Raw genomic sequence first — 15,158 nt, forward strand, 5'->3', positions numbered from 1 at the left:
TTCCGTGCTTGGCTTTCTCCTCCTCTGGAATTCTGCTGCTCTCCTTGGTATTGAAACCGCACTCCTTGGTAGGTGAACTTGGTCTCGGCTGGATTTCTTGTTGATCTTCTGGGGGAGGGGCCTGTTGTAGTGATTCTCAAGTGTCTTTGCCCCAAGCGGAATTACACCGCCCTTACCCGGGGCCGGGGTGAGTAATCCGCTCGGGTTTGCTTTCAGGAGCTTTTGTTCCCTGAGCGCTTTCCGTAGAGTTCCAGAGGACGGGAATACAAATGGCGGCCTCCTGGTCTCCAGCCCGGAGGAGCCGAGAGCCCAGGGCCCCACTCCTCAGTGCGCCCTCAGAGAACAGCGCCCAGTTACTCCCGTCTGCCTGACCTCCGGCCGCGCTCCGAGCTCACCGAGCCTGCGACAGGTTCAAGGTAACACGGAGCTGCGAGCTTACTGTCAGCTCTGCCTCTGTAGCCGGCTTTCCCGTTCCAATACCCGCAAGCTCTGCGACACTCAGACACCCCCGATCCTTCTGTGACCCTGCGGGACCTGAGGCCACGCTGACCCCGCGTGGGCTTCGCCCCGGTTTAGCCTCTGGAGCGATGTCCCTCAGCGGAACAGACTTTTAAAAGTCCTGATTTTGTGCGCGGTTGCTCCGCCGCTTGCCGGGAGCCGGCCCCTCCCCCCGGGGTCTATCTTCCCGGCGCTTTGGATTCACTTCTCCGCCGGTCCTACCTTTCAGAAAGTGGTTGATTTTCTGTTTCCAGAATTGCTGTTCTTCTTCTCTTCGATCTGCCGATGGATTTTCAGGTGTTTGCAATCTTTAGATAAGCTATCTAGCTGATCTCCGGCTAGCTGAAGCAGTCTCAGCTTGCTACTTCTCCGCCATCTTGACTCCTCGCAAGTGGCTCTTTTTATGGGCCTGAGTCCCTCCTGGGAATGCAGCAGTGATTTCCATTCAGCCCCTGCCCTAGTCACTGGGAAGAACTGAAACAGCTCGTGGGGAGCTTGGATCAGGCAGAGGCAGGTGTGGCGAAGTCCAGATGTCCCCAGTACAGTCTGTCAAAGAATAGTTGGGGATTGGGGACTCACAGGTGACAGTGGAGAGAGAGCCAGGCGTGGGGTGGTTGGCTCCAACTCATACACCTGCCAATCTCACTATCAAAGCAAGACCAGGCTGGAGACAAGACTTAGAGCTGCAGACATCTGGCCACAGTATTCTCACTCTGTTTTCCTTGCATCTATTTATGTATCATATGCATGGCGAGTGACCCTGAATTCTCATTTTCTTAGGTGATTATATGTAGTATGTAAGGCAGCCCTTGAAAGTGGAATAACTGAAGATACAAAAGCTAGTACGAAATAGAGTACAAGGTATAGGAATGTGGGAAAACTAAGGTTGGCATAGGAACAACCAGGCTTTATAATGAGTCTAGTGCCATGAGCTCAGAGGGTGAGAAGGGCTGGGCGAGGTGGGGAAAGCAGGCTGTAGAGCAGGACAGAGACAGGTGCCTGCATCCACTCTACAAATTAGGTGTCCGTTTTTGGCTTTGGTGCTCATGGCTGCACCCTTCCTTGTTTCCTCCCCTCCCCTGTTCTAAGGCTCCCAACAAAGCAGCTGCCCTTGTGTTCCTCAGGGAGGTCAGGGGCTCAAGGGGGGTGGCTGCACACCTCCCAAGCAGGGGGCAAGGGTGCAAATTTTATATGGTCCTCCACCTCCCTGCCAAGCAGCTCGACTGAGGCTCCTGTCCCAGCCAGCAGGTGACATTAGCAGTTCTCTGTGCTTCCTGTACTTGGTGGAGCTGGGTCTGTGGTGGGCTGTGGTGACAGAGGCTCCCCAACTGGGTCCAGGCTGGTCTTTGAGACACTGCAGGGGCGGGGTGGTGACGGCCAAGCAGTGACACCTCCTGAGGCCAATGCCAGACCCGTGGCCTCCTTGGGGTGTGTAGTCCCCATGAGCATCGGCAGTCTCTTGGGTCTGTTCAGACTTTTGCAATCTGTGCAAAAAGAGGAAGGTACCTTCACAGTCTGAGAGAAGCCTTAGTCTGAGTCAAAGGCATACGTACATCTTCTTTAGAGAAAGCATCCTCCAAAACACAAAGCCTAGACGGAAGTTGTAAAGAGAAGGAAACTTCCAGGTCGAGGACTGCGCAGGGTGAAGGAACGCTCACAGCTTGTGGACCCTCCCCCGAGGAAGGGACCTGGCCACTCCGGCTCAGGGTCTCCTGTCCCAGACCCCTTCCCCTCACACCCTGCGGAAGCCTGAGCGGACACCCCACCATAGGCTCGATTTGCCAGGCACCTGCAGATCCTGAGAACAGAGGCATGTTCTTCAAGGTGAATTCCACCTTCTACCAGACCGATTATATCAAATTCCAAATATATCTAATTTTAATGATCTCTCTTTCAGGATCAGCATAAGAAAACACCACTACTTACAGGATTTTAAGTTTTGTTTAGTGTGCTGCTTGATGGAACTGTAGCACGGGGTGGTAGCACACATGCTCTTGGTGTGTGCATGGTAGATGTGAACAACTTCGATGTTAACGTGCTAGCTATATTACATAATAAACATTGCTTTCACTTTATTAGTAGTCTATGGTAACAGCTCCAGCAAATGGAATCCTGATTGGGGTATTCTAGAGATCTACGGGAGACATTTAAAACCACAGAGAGGATTCTGGTTTGTCTGGAACAACAAGACCACTTAATGGTGATTGTTTAAAAAGATCCACAAATAAACATATCACATATCACTACTGCAAGGTGCACTTAAAGTGGTTTATTTAAAAGGAAATTTATAGCATTAAAAATTCATATTAGAAAAGAATGTAAGGGAAAAATGAATTGACTGAGTGTCATCTTTAAGAAGTCACAAAAACAAGAAGCTCACAATAAAGATGCCAAGAGACACTTCAGATGACATGAGAAGAGAATCAGGTCAACAGTGGGTTCTAATAAAACAAACCCACAGCAAGATTTTCTTTTCATCTATCCTTTAATATACACAATATTAGGAAAGAAAAGTGGAATACAGCAGATAATACAAATGACAGGAAGTATTAGTATTGAAAACCTTACAATAATAAATTTGAAAACATAAATGAACTGTACTGTATACATACACAGGTAAGGCTAGATCTTAAAATATACTAATAGATGAAAAATAAGAAAGATACAAATGCTAGCACACTAACATTTATTTAAATTTTAAAAACACAGTCACTATTCAATAATTATATGAATGTCTGTTTTACCGCTATCCGTTACAGGAGGACAGATGTACATTAAAATAAACAGTGCAAACACTCAGTCAGAGTGCACCGTAGCCCTCCCTGGGTCCCACAGGTCCATAACTGTTAGAGTGAGTGGTGCCCAAGAACCCCTGGGAGATAGAAGAGGCAGGGCAGGCCCTGCAGGGTAGCTGAGGGGAGCGGGGACAGAAGGGATCAGGCTGAGGGTCTGCAATGGGAGAAGGAGACAGAGGGCAGGGTTCTGGGCTGAAGGGAGGTGCAGGTACACAAACGTTGGACCTGGAGGCCCCTTCTGATGGAAGGGCTTGGCACCTCTCCAAGGGAGGAGTCCCTCTGGACAGTCCCTCCCACTACAGCCAGGGAGGCGGAGCCTGTGGGAATCTGCCATTCCACCTGGGGACAGTGGCCAGAGACATCCCCACTCCAAGCTGGAGGTTCTGAGCAGTATGGGGGTGGGGGGGTTCCTATGGGGTAAGGAAATACACTGGAGGTAATGGTGTCCAAGTGCTAGATCAAAGCTGGAGAAGTTCCAAGGCCAGACTGAAACACTGGGGCAGCTGGAGGGGGAAGCCCCATCCAGACAGAACTTCCTAAGAGCGCCCATGTGTAACTCCAAGGGGCTGGATACATCATCTAGGAGTGGACAGCACAGGGGATCCCCATAACCATCAAGAAGGTTGGGCCAATTGCAGACTGGGCTCCCAGACAGGCATAGAAGGCACAAACTGTGTGCACATGTGCCCAGGGGGTGGGGACAGCTGGAATCATGTGGTCTTCCTTGGGGATCTGGGATGCGGGGTGGATGCTGTGCTTGGCTGTTTCCATAGACACTCTCGCCCCCATCTTAGATAGAACTGCTCTCCAAAGCCAGACGGCCATGCATTTCCCTCCTGGGTTGATTGCACACGTCACCTCCGGGTGGCTACTTGTTGTTTGTGGGGTGAGCGGACAGTGTTAGAAATGGGGCAAGGAGAAGGATGTGAAGGGGACTGAAGGAGAGGAAGAGTTCCAGGTGAGGTGGTCACAGAGCCATATCTATCTTGGGGAGGATGAGGAGAGAGGGAATGCTGTGACAGCACTGAGTGACCTTATGCACAGTCCCCACATTGATTCATAATGGAACAACAAAATCAGAAATACACAGAAAGCCAAGTCTGCTTAGAAAGTTCCTGAAGAATTCCATCCTTGTTCCCTGTCCCTACACTTCCTCTCCACAACCAGGGTCTCCCCCAGACAATTTCCTCCGAAGGGTACAAAACATTAGGCCATACTCCCAGTTTTCTCCTGGGATGTTCTGGAATGTTCTGAATGGCATAACCAGCAGCCACATGCAACACAATGAGGAATTGGTATAAAAGAAGTAATGAGATGGTCCAGGGACCCAGAGGGCCCAGGAGAGGACATACTAGCTGTCCCAGCTTTTTCTCCATATAATAAGGGTCCCTCGAACCCCCGAGGAATTTCCGTACAATTTGGAGGTTCCTGAAGTAAGAAATGGTGCCCAGTTGTCACTGGGGTAGTCCCAAGTGGTATGAAATGGACAGATGGTCAAGAGGCCGGTGGCTAGGAGAGAACACCCAGCCCCCAGCACCTCAAGGAGCAGATGTTGGTGTGGTCAGGGCTCCTGGGGTCCTGAGGGGCCAGAGCAGCTGTAAAAAGTGGGTTTAAACATAGCAGAAGAGCCGCACCCAATGAACACATGCTGGCTGCACAAGACCCCACGTAAGAAGGAAACCAGTCAGATCCCCCCTATTCCCTGTGTATTCTCAGCAGGAAGGAAGGAGCTGACAGTTGAGCAAAGCCCAGAGCAGGTGAGGGCTCTGGCATAGAGGGAGGCAGATTGTGAGGGCCTGTGAATGCTGGCGAGACCCTCCTGTACACAGGATAGCAGGAAATGGGAGTCTAGAGAGGCGGTATGACCAGCTTCATGTTCCAGAAGCCTTTCTAGAACAAAGAGTGGACCCCAGGCAGGAATGGCAGGCCCGAGGGAGGATGACAAGCTGGGACACAGACTGAGGGACAGTGGTATTGGAGCTGGAAGAGGGAAGGCAGGTGGAGAGAAGCAGGCCCGTCCAAGATGTGTTGGGGAGGCCGGGATGACAGACTGGAGGCTGGAGGGGGCCAAGGGAGCAGGGGTGGGAGGATTCCAGGCTGATGCTCCTGTTGTGGCCTAGCAACAGGGTAGACCAAGAACGAGTTCAGTGGGACAGGGACACTTTCAGGAGAAAGACCAGAGTTTGGTCTGGGTGGGCCCCGTGTGATCAGGGTTATTCCTTTTCTTCCCCACCAGGGAAGAAGGAAGATTCATTGGGGAGACGAGGTCTGAGAGCTGCCTTCCTCCTTTTTCCTGATGCCCAGACTGAAGGACAGATTGGAGGGAAGCGAGGTTCAGTGCTCTTTCCTGGTGGGGCCTGGGAAGCAGGTGTGGCCCTGATGTTAGGAGCTGGAATTGCTGGGGACGGCAGAGGTGGGCTTGTCTCACCAGCCCTAAAATGTGTGGCTGGGGCACCTGGGTGGCTCAGACAGTTGAGCGTCTGCCTTTGGCTCAGGTCATGATCCCGGAGTCCCCAGATGGAACCCTGCATCTATCTCCCTGCTTAGTGGAGAGTCTGCTTCTCCTTCTTGCTCTGGCTGCCGCTCCCCCGGCTTGTGCTCTCTTTCAAATAAATAAATAAAATCTTTAAAAGAAAATGTGTGGCTGAAGAAGCAGCTCACCCCCTCCTGACCAAGAATGGGCTGGGGTTAGGGGGGCCTGGGGCTGAGGAAAGGGTAGCAGCCCCACAGAGGGACCTCTTTAGGGATAAAAAGGAGGCAGAGTAACAGCCAGAGACAAGAGGGGAGGTTGGTGTGTCCTCAATACCAGCAGGGACCAGAGGGAGAGGGGCCGAGACAAACACCAGATAGGGACGCGCAGACCCGCGCTCCCAGCATCTATATACAAAGCCACACCCACTCCAGGCCTGAGATGCAGGAGACCCTCCCAGAAAAGGGGTCTGAGGAAGCCCAGAATATGCTGGAAAGACCCAAGTGACAGGCTAGCCTGCACTGAGGAGGAGCCCCTTTTCCACAATGGTCCAAAGGAGGGCTCTAGAAGGAAAACAGGTTCGGTTCCAGGAAACCGTACCACTTTGTATCCATGAACTTGTGGGCTGTGACATGGGCACCCCATTGCAGGTTCAGAGCACCCTCTATGGAATTCATGCTCAAAAATTCCAAGGAGTGTTCTCAAAAACTGACTATGATGGAGGAGGCCATTTTGCATGATACTAAAACCAGGAAATATTTAAATTTAAAAATTAAATATCTAGTTAAAAAATAAAAGTCTGAAATTGGCATGTTCAAGATCAAAAGGCAAACCACAAAATGAGTGGGATTATTTCCAACATATGGTGGACAAGGGCCAATAATCTGTCTAACAAAGTGCCTATTAGTCAATAGTGAGAAAATAGGAACCCATCAATAAAAACGGGCCAAGGGCATCTACAAGCAAGTCACAGAATAAGTTACTGCTTGTCATTTATCCTTCACCAGCTGTTTAGATGTTTGAAAAGTCAAATTTTGAAAAGAGTGGAACTTTTACTTTTACGACCAATTTGATAAAGAATAAAGTCTTGTGGGATGCCTGGGTGGCTCATTCGGTTAAGCTTCTGCCTTTGGTTCAGGTCATGATCCTAGGGTCCTGGGATCGAGTCCTGCATCGGGCTCCCTGCTGAGCGGGGAGCCTGCTTCTCCCTCTGCCTGCTCCTCCCCCTGCTTGTGCACATGCGTGTGTGCTCTCCCTCTCTCTCTGTGTCAAATAAATAAACAAAATCTTAAAAAAAAAAAAGAGTAAATGAAGCCTAGAGATGGCATTTTAAAGGCTATGGAGAAAAGCTCCTGCTGTTTTGTTGTTAAAAGAGCACACACTACTCTTTGGGGTTCAATATAGTGATAACCATCAAAACAAAATCCTGACTTGCAAATTCCCCTTCTCTCATCCAGACACTGGGCATGCCTCAAGTGGGATTTCAGATTAACCTGACCTGGGCCTCCGGGGTGGTCATGAGAGCAAGGTTCTTAGGATCCTGGTCTCCAGAGAAGACTCTTTAGGGAATCACACCCATCTGGGACCCAACCCCTTTCTCCGAAGAGGCCCAGACCCCAGGAAAGATTGACCCTCCTGCACCGGGTACCATCAGACTAATTTGTTCTTCATCACAACATAGTTACTTGATTTTCCTAGAATATTTCCTTCCAGTGAAGTCCCTGGAACCCTGATTCAGTGGCTAAAATGGTCTCTGAAGAGGCCTTAGATTCTGCAGCAGCACTGTGGCCCCAGGTCCCAGGTCCCAGGTCCCAGGTCCCAGGACCCAGGACCCAGGACCCAGGACCCAGGTCCCACCCAGGTCAGGCTCTCTATGTTCCACAGATGTATGGTTGCCCTGCCCCAGCTTAGAGTAGGAGGCCATTCCTGAGCACTCCAGCTCCTTCCCACTCTTCTGCTCTTTTATAGAAACATGTGCCATTGGGGGTGGGACTGGGTTTCAGGAGTTCCTATCAGATGGACTCCCTCCATGTGATTCAATCATAGGAGTGTGAATGCATTCAAGGGTGGGTTGATTGGGTCATTTGCTTATCTCAGAAGCAGAAGGCAGAGCTAAACTGATTTAGGGGCAGGGTGTTACCAGAGTGTGAAAATGCCCTCTTCCTAGTGTTAGGTCCGTTATTATATGAAACAAGACTGAAACAAAGTTAAAGTTATGCAGAGCTTTATTTTATGACAAATATTAGAAGTCAGACTGACTGGCCAGGGCTGTCTCCAAAGAGAGCGACCACCCCCAGCTTACAGGCTTAAGAATTGGCTGACTGACTGGTCAAGCCCGCCTCTGAAGAGGGCGACCCCTCCCAGCCTCACAGACTAACTTTTATAGAGCAAAAGCCTGGGCACACATAGGTGGCCAATGAGATTGTAACATTGCATAGTCATGTTAGGCCACACGCAGGTGGCCAATTGAATTACAATTTACCCACTTTTAGTAGCTGTTTGAACTAGCCTATTACTCTGGTCAGAATTGGTGCTCAAGTTTGGCACCCATAAGGCAAGGTTTACATTCTTTGGTGGTTTGGGATAAAATATGTGTGCTTTTTACTGATTGGATGTCTCCACCCGGCCTGACTCATCCTTGTATTCTGGGCTCTGTTATCAGGAAATGGCCGACCTGGCTTTGTATTCTGGGCTCTGTTCTTAGGAACTGGCTGACCATATTTTACTGGTTTCCCAGACTTGCTTCTAAGTAAGTTTCTCTGGCGGGGGGGAAGGTGGGCAGGGTCAGTTTAAGTTTACTGCACAAACAACAAAATGGCTTTTAACCAAGATGGAGTCGCTCTGGCTAAATAGGTCCTTACACCTAGAGAAGTGATCAGCAAGTAATGGGATAGAACTGCTCCAATTTCTGTGCTTCTAGTTGAAACATCATAGGTATACAAAAACATATAAAGGTAAAGTTTTTACATGTCCTGTCAAAACCTTTTATATCCTGCACAAAATGCCACAGCACATGTCAGGCAGCCCTCCCTCAGAGCCCTGCTCCCTGTGGGTCTTCATGCCATTGCCCCTTCCCTGTCCTGTGTGTTGAGCAGGGGTCAGTCCTGCCTTTGACCGGTCTGAATGCGAATATTCTAAGTGTACATGCCCAGTTATCCCATTCCCTGCCCATTGAAGACCCAGAAATGGCAAAGACTCCCCACTGTCCATAGTCCCTGGGCATTTTACCATCCCTTCTTGGTTTCCTTACCTCTGTCTCTGCCTGCTTCTCTGCCTACTTGTGATTTCTGTCTGTCAAATAAACAAAATCTTTAAAAAAAAAGAATTTCTACAAATCAATAGGAAAAAGACATACAGCTTAATTTAGAAATGGGTTTGACTTGATAAAAAGAATATCCAACTGACCATTAGGCACATGAACATATGGTCAATATCATTAGTCATCAGGGAAATGCAACTTAAATAAGATAGCACTATACACCTGCTGAAATGGCTAACATCAAAAAGACTGACATTATTTGGTGTCATTAGGTGTGTGGAGGAACTGGAACCTCAAAAATTGATGGTGAGACTTTAAATTGAAATAATACTTTGGAACACTTATTGCCAGTACTCTATAATCCAGAAATCATGCTTCTAGGTCTATATATCAGGGGGAAAAGATAACTGCATGAGTCCACAAAAGATATGTACAAGAATGTTTATAGCTTATGTTTATAGTTTAAGATTAGTTTATCATTATGTTTATAGTTTAAGAATATTTATCCACAAAAGATAAAATTGGAAAAAACCCTCAAATATCTGTCAATAGTAAAATGCATAAATAAAACCAGACATAAAGAAGTTCATTCTATATCATTTCAGTTATATAAAATTATTATATAAAATATCTTACAGTGATAGAAGTTAGGATAGAAGTTACTCTCAGATGACTATGGGGATTTTGATAGGAAGGGGCACATGGGAGACTTCCAAAGGCTGGGGACAATAACCACCTGAGCTGTGGTTACATGTGTATCTAAATATATAAAATTCATTGATATAGGAGTCCCAGAGAGAGAGGAGAGTGGAAAAGGAATAGAAAAAAAATATGTGAATAATGGTTGAAAACTTAACAAATCTGATGAAAAACAACTCCATATCCAAAAAGTTCAATGAAGCCCAAGTTTAATAAATTCAGAGATCCACACTTAGATAAATTATAATCAAGCTATTAAAAGTCAAAACCAAAGAGAAAAAAATCTTGAAAGTGGCAAAAGAAAAGTAACTCACTATGTACAAGAGATCCTCAATTAGATTAACAGAAACCATGAAAACAATAACATGAGATATTCAAAGTTCTGGGATGAGAAAAAGGACTATCAATCAAGAATTCTATGTCCAACAAAACTATCCTTCAATAAACAAAACAAATAATTCATTGCTAGAAGACCTGCCCTACAAGAAATACTAAAGAGAGTCCTTCAGGCTGGAATGAAAGGACACTAGATAGTAACTCGAACTAGATAGGCAACAAATAAATAAATAGCACCAGGATATGTAACTACATAGGTAAATACAAAAGATAGTACAAATATAATTTTTGTTTGTAGCTTGCTCTTTCTCTTATCCATTTTGAAGAACAACACCGAATCCAATGCTTATAAATCTCTATTGATGGGCACACATATAAATATATAATGGGTACAACAATACGATAAAGGAGGGGGAGGGAATAGAGTTTATAGAAGCAAAGTTTTACATACTGTTGAAATGAAGTTCATATTAATCCAAACTAGATTATTATAATTAAAGGTGTTAAGTGTAACTCCTGGGTAACCACTAAGAAAATCACTCCAAAAAAATGACAAGGAAATTAAAATGGTACAGTGGAGGATACATATTTAACACAAAGGAAGGCAATAAGGGAGGACTAGAAGAACAAATGAACATATGACATAGAGCAAAATAGCAGACATAAATCCTACCACATTATGGATTACAATAAATATAAATGGACTAATAATTTCAATTAAAAGGGGAAGGTTGGCAGAATCGATTTTTAAAATTTAAAAACATAATCCAACAATATTCTGTGTACAAGAGATACACTTTAGATTCAGAGACACAAATAGCTTGAAAGTAAATGGATGGAAAAATATATACCAAACAAACAGTAACCAAAAGATAGTTGGAACAGCTATACTAATATCAGACAAAAGCACTTTGACATAAATTGTTACTAGAGACAAAGAAGGGCATATTATAATGATAAAAGACTCAATCCATCAAGATGATATAACAATTATAAATAGATATGCCCATAACAAGAGTCCCAAAATACATGAAGAAAAAAACTGATGATATTAAAGGGAGAAATAGACAATTCAACAATAATAGGAGGCTTTGATATCTCACTTTTAATAATAGAATAACTAGACAGAAGATCAATAAGAGAACAGAAGATGTAAGCAAAACTCAAAATCAACTAGATTTGACAGAAATCTATAGAACACTTTACAGGAGAGTAGTAGAGCACACTTTCTTCTCAAGTGCACATGGAACATTCTCCAAGATCAATCAGTTGTTACAGCATAAAACAAATCTCAATAAATTTAAAATGATTGAAATCATACAATGAATGTTTTTCAACCACACTGGACTAGAAGTGGAAATCAACAGCAGAAGGAAATTTGGAAAATTCACAAATCTATGGATATTAAACAACACACTTCTTTTTTTTTCCTTTTTTTTTTTAAATTTATTTTCAGCATAACAGTATTCATTATTTTTCACCACACCCAGTGCTCCATGCAATCTGTGCCCTCTATAACACCCACCATCTGGTACCCCAACCTTCCACCACCCCCCCCCCGCCACTTCAAACCCCTCAAATTGTTTTTCAGAGCCAATAGTCTCTCATGGTTCACCTCCCCTTCCAATTTCCCCCAACTCCCTTCTCCTCTCTAACTCCCCATGTCCTCCATGCTATTTGTTGTGCTCCACAAATAAGTGAAACCATATGATAATTGACTCTCTCTGCTTGACTTATTTCACTCAGCATAATCTCTTCCAGTTCCGTCCATGTTGCTACAAAAGTTGGGTATTCACCCTTTCTGATGGAGGCATAATACTCCATAGTGTATATGGACCACATTTCCCTTATCCATTCATCCGTTGAAGGGCATCTTGGTTCTTTCCACAGTTTGGCAACTGTGGCCATTGCTGCTATAAACATTGGGGTACAGATGGCCCTTCTTTTCACAATATCTGTATCTTTGGGGTTAATACCCAGGAGTGCAATTGCAGGGTCATACGGAAGTTCTATTTTGAATTTCTTGAGGAATCTCCACACTAAACAACACACTTCTAAAAAACCAGTGGGTCAAAGAAGAAATTACAAAGGAAATCAGAAAATACTTTAAGATGAATGAAAATAAAATGGGTTGCAGCAAAGGCAGTGCTCAGAAGAAAAATTTTACCTGTATGTAAGAGCTGAAACTATAAAACTGTTAGAAGAACATATAAGTGTAAATCTGGATGACTTTGGACTTAAGCAATGATTTCTGGGATAAGACATATAACACACAAGCAAGCAGTAAAAGATAGATTGGACTTCATCAAAACTAATTTTTTTACGCTTCAAAGGACACCATCAAGAAAATGAAATAATCCACAGAATGAAACAATATATTTATATATCATATATCTGATGAGGGACATTTATCTAGAATAGATTCATTGAAAACTACAGCTCAACAAGAAAAAGCAAAAAAAAAAAAAAAACCAATTTAATAATGGGCAAAGGATTTGATTAGACATCCCTCCAAAAAAGATATAAAAGTGGCCAATCACCTTCTAAAAAGATGTTCAATATCATTGGTCCTTAGGGAAAAGTAAATCAACCTCAAGCATGTCATAGCCACTGAGGATGGCTATAATAAAAAGACACTAACTAGTGCTGCTAAGGATGTGGAGAAAGTGGGACCCCCACACATTGCTGGTAGGAATGTAGAATGGTGCAGCTGCTGTGGAAGACAGTTCCCCACTTCCTCACTGAGTTAATTGCAGAGTTAGCATATGACCCACTAATTCCTCTCCTAGGTTTATACCCAAGAGAAACAAAAACATCTGTCCACACAAAAGCTTATACATGAATGTTCATTGCAGCATTATTCATAGTAGCCAAAAAGTGAAACAACCTAAATGTCTACCAGTCATGAGTGGATAAATAAAATACATCCATACAATAAAATATTGTGTAACCACAAAAAGGAATGAACTCTACCTGCTACAACATGGACAAATCTTGAAAATATTATCCTAAGTGAAAGAAGCCATGCATTTATATGAAATGTCCAGGGCAGACAAATCCATGTAGAGACAAATTAAATTAGTGGTTTCCAGGGGCTGAGGGGAAGTGAGAAAGGAGAGGCACAGCTAATGGGTATGCAGTTTCTTTTTTGCAGTGATGAAAATGTTAGAAAATTAGGTAGTGGTGATCCATAAGCACAAGCTTTAAATATAATAAAAACCATTGAGTAGTATAGTCTAAAAAGGTGAATTATATGGCATATAAAATATATTTCAATAAAACATATTAATTGAGCTGTACACTTAACATTAATGTACTTTACTGTATATATGCCATTTTGTAGAAGAAAGTAAAAAAGGGAATATATTTAGATTGATCTAAATTAAAAGAGGAGAAAAAAGTCCAAAGATCAATGATCAACTGCAATGCATCATTACTGATTGATTCTAGGATTTTTTTTTTTAGTCTATAAAATATGTTCTGAGAACATTTATGCAAATTTGAATATGGAGTAAAGTAAGTATTGATGCTATCGTGGAACTGATCACTGTTCCAGGTAAGAGAATGGTATGTGCAAACGTGAGAGAGCATCCTGATTGGTTGGAGATACCTCCTGGTGTATCTTAATATTTCTGATGTATTTTTCAGTAGTTTAGCATTGTGTATGTGGAAAGAGGGACAGAGAGAGAAAAAGGGAAGGCAAATATAGAAAAACGTCAATGTTTATTGAATTCAGACAATGAAGCATGGATGTTCTTTCTACTTATTCTCATGTTTAAAGGTTTTGTTTTGTCTTGTTCTGTTTTTAAGAGAGAGAGCCCATGTGAGCAGGGGGGAGAGGCAAAGGGAGGGGGAGAGAGAGAATCTTAAGCAGAGCCCAGTGCAGAGCCCGATGCAGGACTCAATTCCATGAGCCTATTTTGTATCATGACCTGATACAAAACCAAAAGTTAGATGCTTAACCAACAAAGCCACCCAGCAGCCCCTGTTGAAAGTTTTTTTATGGTAAAAATGTTAAAAGGAGAGAGAAGAGAGAGAATCATTGTGAATGTTTGAGTTCTCCTCCATGACCAACCCCACGGAAGGTCCTGTCCTGGTTGCCATGTATGGGTTGGGTTTCAGGCAGAGCACTGACAGCCTCTCCATCCTGGTAGTGCCCAGGGGAGCCATGGCTCCTGGGAGAGCCTTGCAGAACTGGCTCCACACCGATTACTGGGAAGCAGTGGGAAGTACTGGTCAGGCTGCTCCAGACCTGACACCTAGGAGTAGGGAGTGGTTGTGCTCCCACCTGTAGCTTTTGGCCATCATGGTCCATGTTCATTCAGATGAGGGCATCCATGAAAGGAAATGCAATTTTTTTAAAACCTTGTGGCCCTCATTTAGAAGTGAAAAATTCTCAATGAGCCTGGGGTCTGTTCAGAAATAGTATGCCACACTGGAGTCATCTCTAGAGAATGGAGAAAGACTGGAGAAAGACTCACCAGGAGAATCAAACCTGGAAGAAAATTATGAGGAGCTGGAGGATAAACTCAATCCCAATGGAGGAATCACCTTCCCAAAAATGAGAGGTGAATGGAGACAGCCCAAAGCTCAGCATGAAGGTTGGGGATGGTCCAAAACTAAGGATGATCCACCCACCAAAAGTGACTTGAGGTCCTGGCAGCACAATAGTCTTCTCCTGGGGGAGAATCAGGTCCTGGAGCCATCCCCAGCATGACCCCTCACCAATGCTTTTACTTCTGAGAGCTGTCTTCTTCCCTTCATCCTTTCTTCCTATGGATTTGAGGGAACCGTTCCTGAGAACTTCTGCCCTCTGTGTCCTTCTTAAGAAGGGCCTACGAACCCTGCCTTAAAACCCCCTTTCAGTCTGGCTGTCCATCCTCCTTAAGACCTTGAAAATGGAAATGAGTTCCTTCAGCTTAATTTAAACTTCAGAACCCAGAAATGCACCCACAACACTTTAGGTTCCATCTTTGTTTTATACTTGTTTTTACAAGGAATCTCGAGCTGCCATTAGATTTTGAGAAGCAGCCTGGATGTAGTGGCTCAGAGCTGGAGGGACTGAAGCACTGGGGAGGAAGGGTCCCATGGGGTAAGGAAA

The 15,158-nt window shown here is 44.6% G+C and overlaps 1 protein-coding gene across 1 annotated transcript; it reads right to left on the minus strand.

Moving 5' to 3' along the window:
• Positions 1-3,434: 3,434 nt before the first annotated feature.
• CUNH3orf56 (chromosome unknown C3orf56 homolog) lies at positions 3,435-3,869 on the minus strand. Its single transcript, XM_045063246.1, has 3 exons — positions 3,789-3,869; positions 3,519-3,589; positions 3,435-3,447 (listed from the first exon to the last, which is right to left on the minus strand). The coding sequence occupies exons 1-3, from the start codon at positions 3,867-3,869 to the stop codon at positions 3,435-3,437; spliced, it is 165 nt and encodes a 54-aa protein (XP_044919181.1).
• Between the last annotated feature and the right edge of the window lie 11,289 nt (positions 3,870-15,158).

Source organism: Mustela putorius, unplaced genomic scaffold (genome assembly GCF_011764305.1).
Source record: "Mustela putorius furo isolate JIRA1106 unplaced genomic scaffold, ASM1176430v1.1 tig00003850_pilon_pilon_pilon, whole genome shotgun sequence".
Lineage (NCBI taxonomy): Eukaryota > Metazoa > Chordata > Mammalia > Carnivora > Mustelidae > Mustela > Mustela putorius.

Coding starts and splice junctions, on each gene's coding strand:
- CUNH3orf56 (XM_045063246.1), bottom strand. CDS start 3,869: ATGTATCCAGCCCCTTGGAGTTACACATGGGCGCTCTTAGGAAGTTCT. Junction 3,590..3,788: donor TTCCCCCTCCAGCTGCCCCA/GTGTTTCAGTCT, acceptor CCCTGGCTGTAG/TGGGAGGGACTGTCCAGAGG.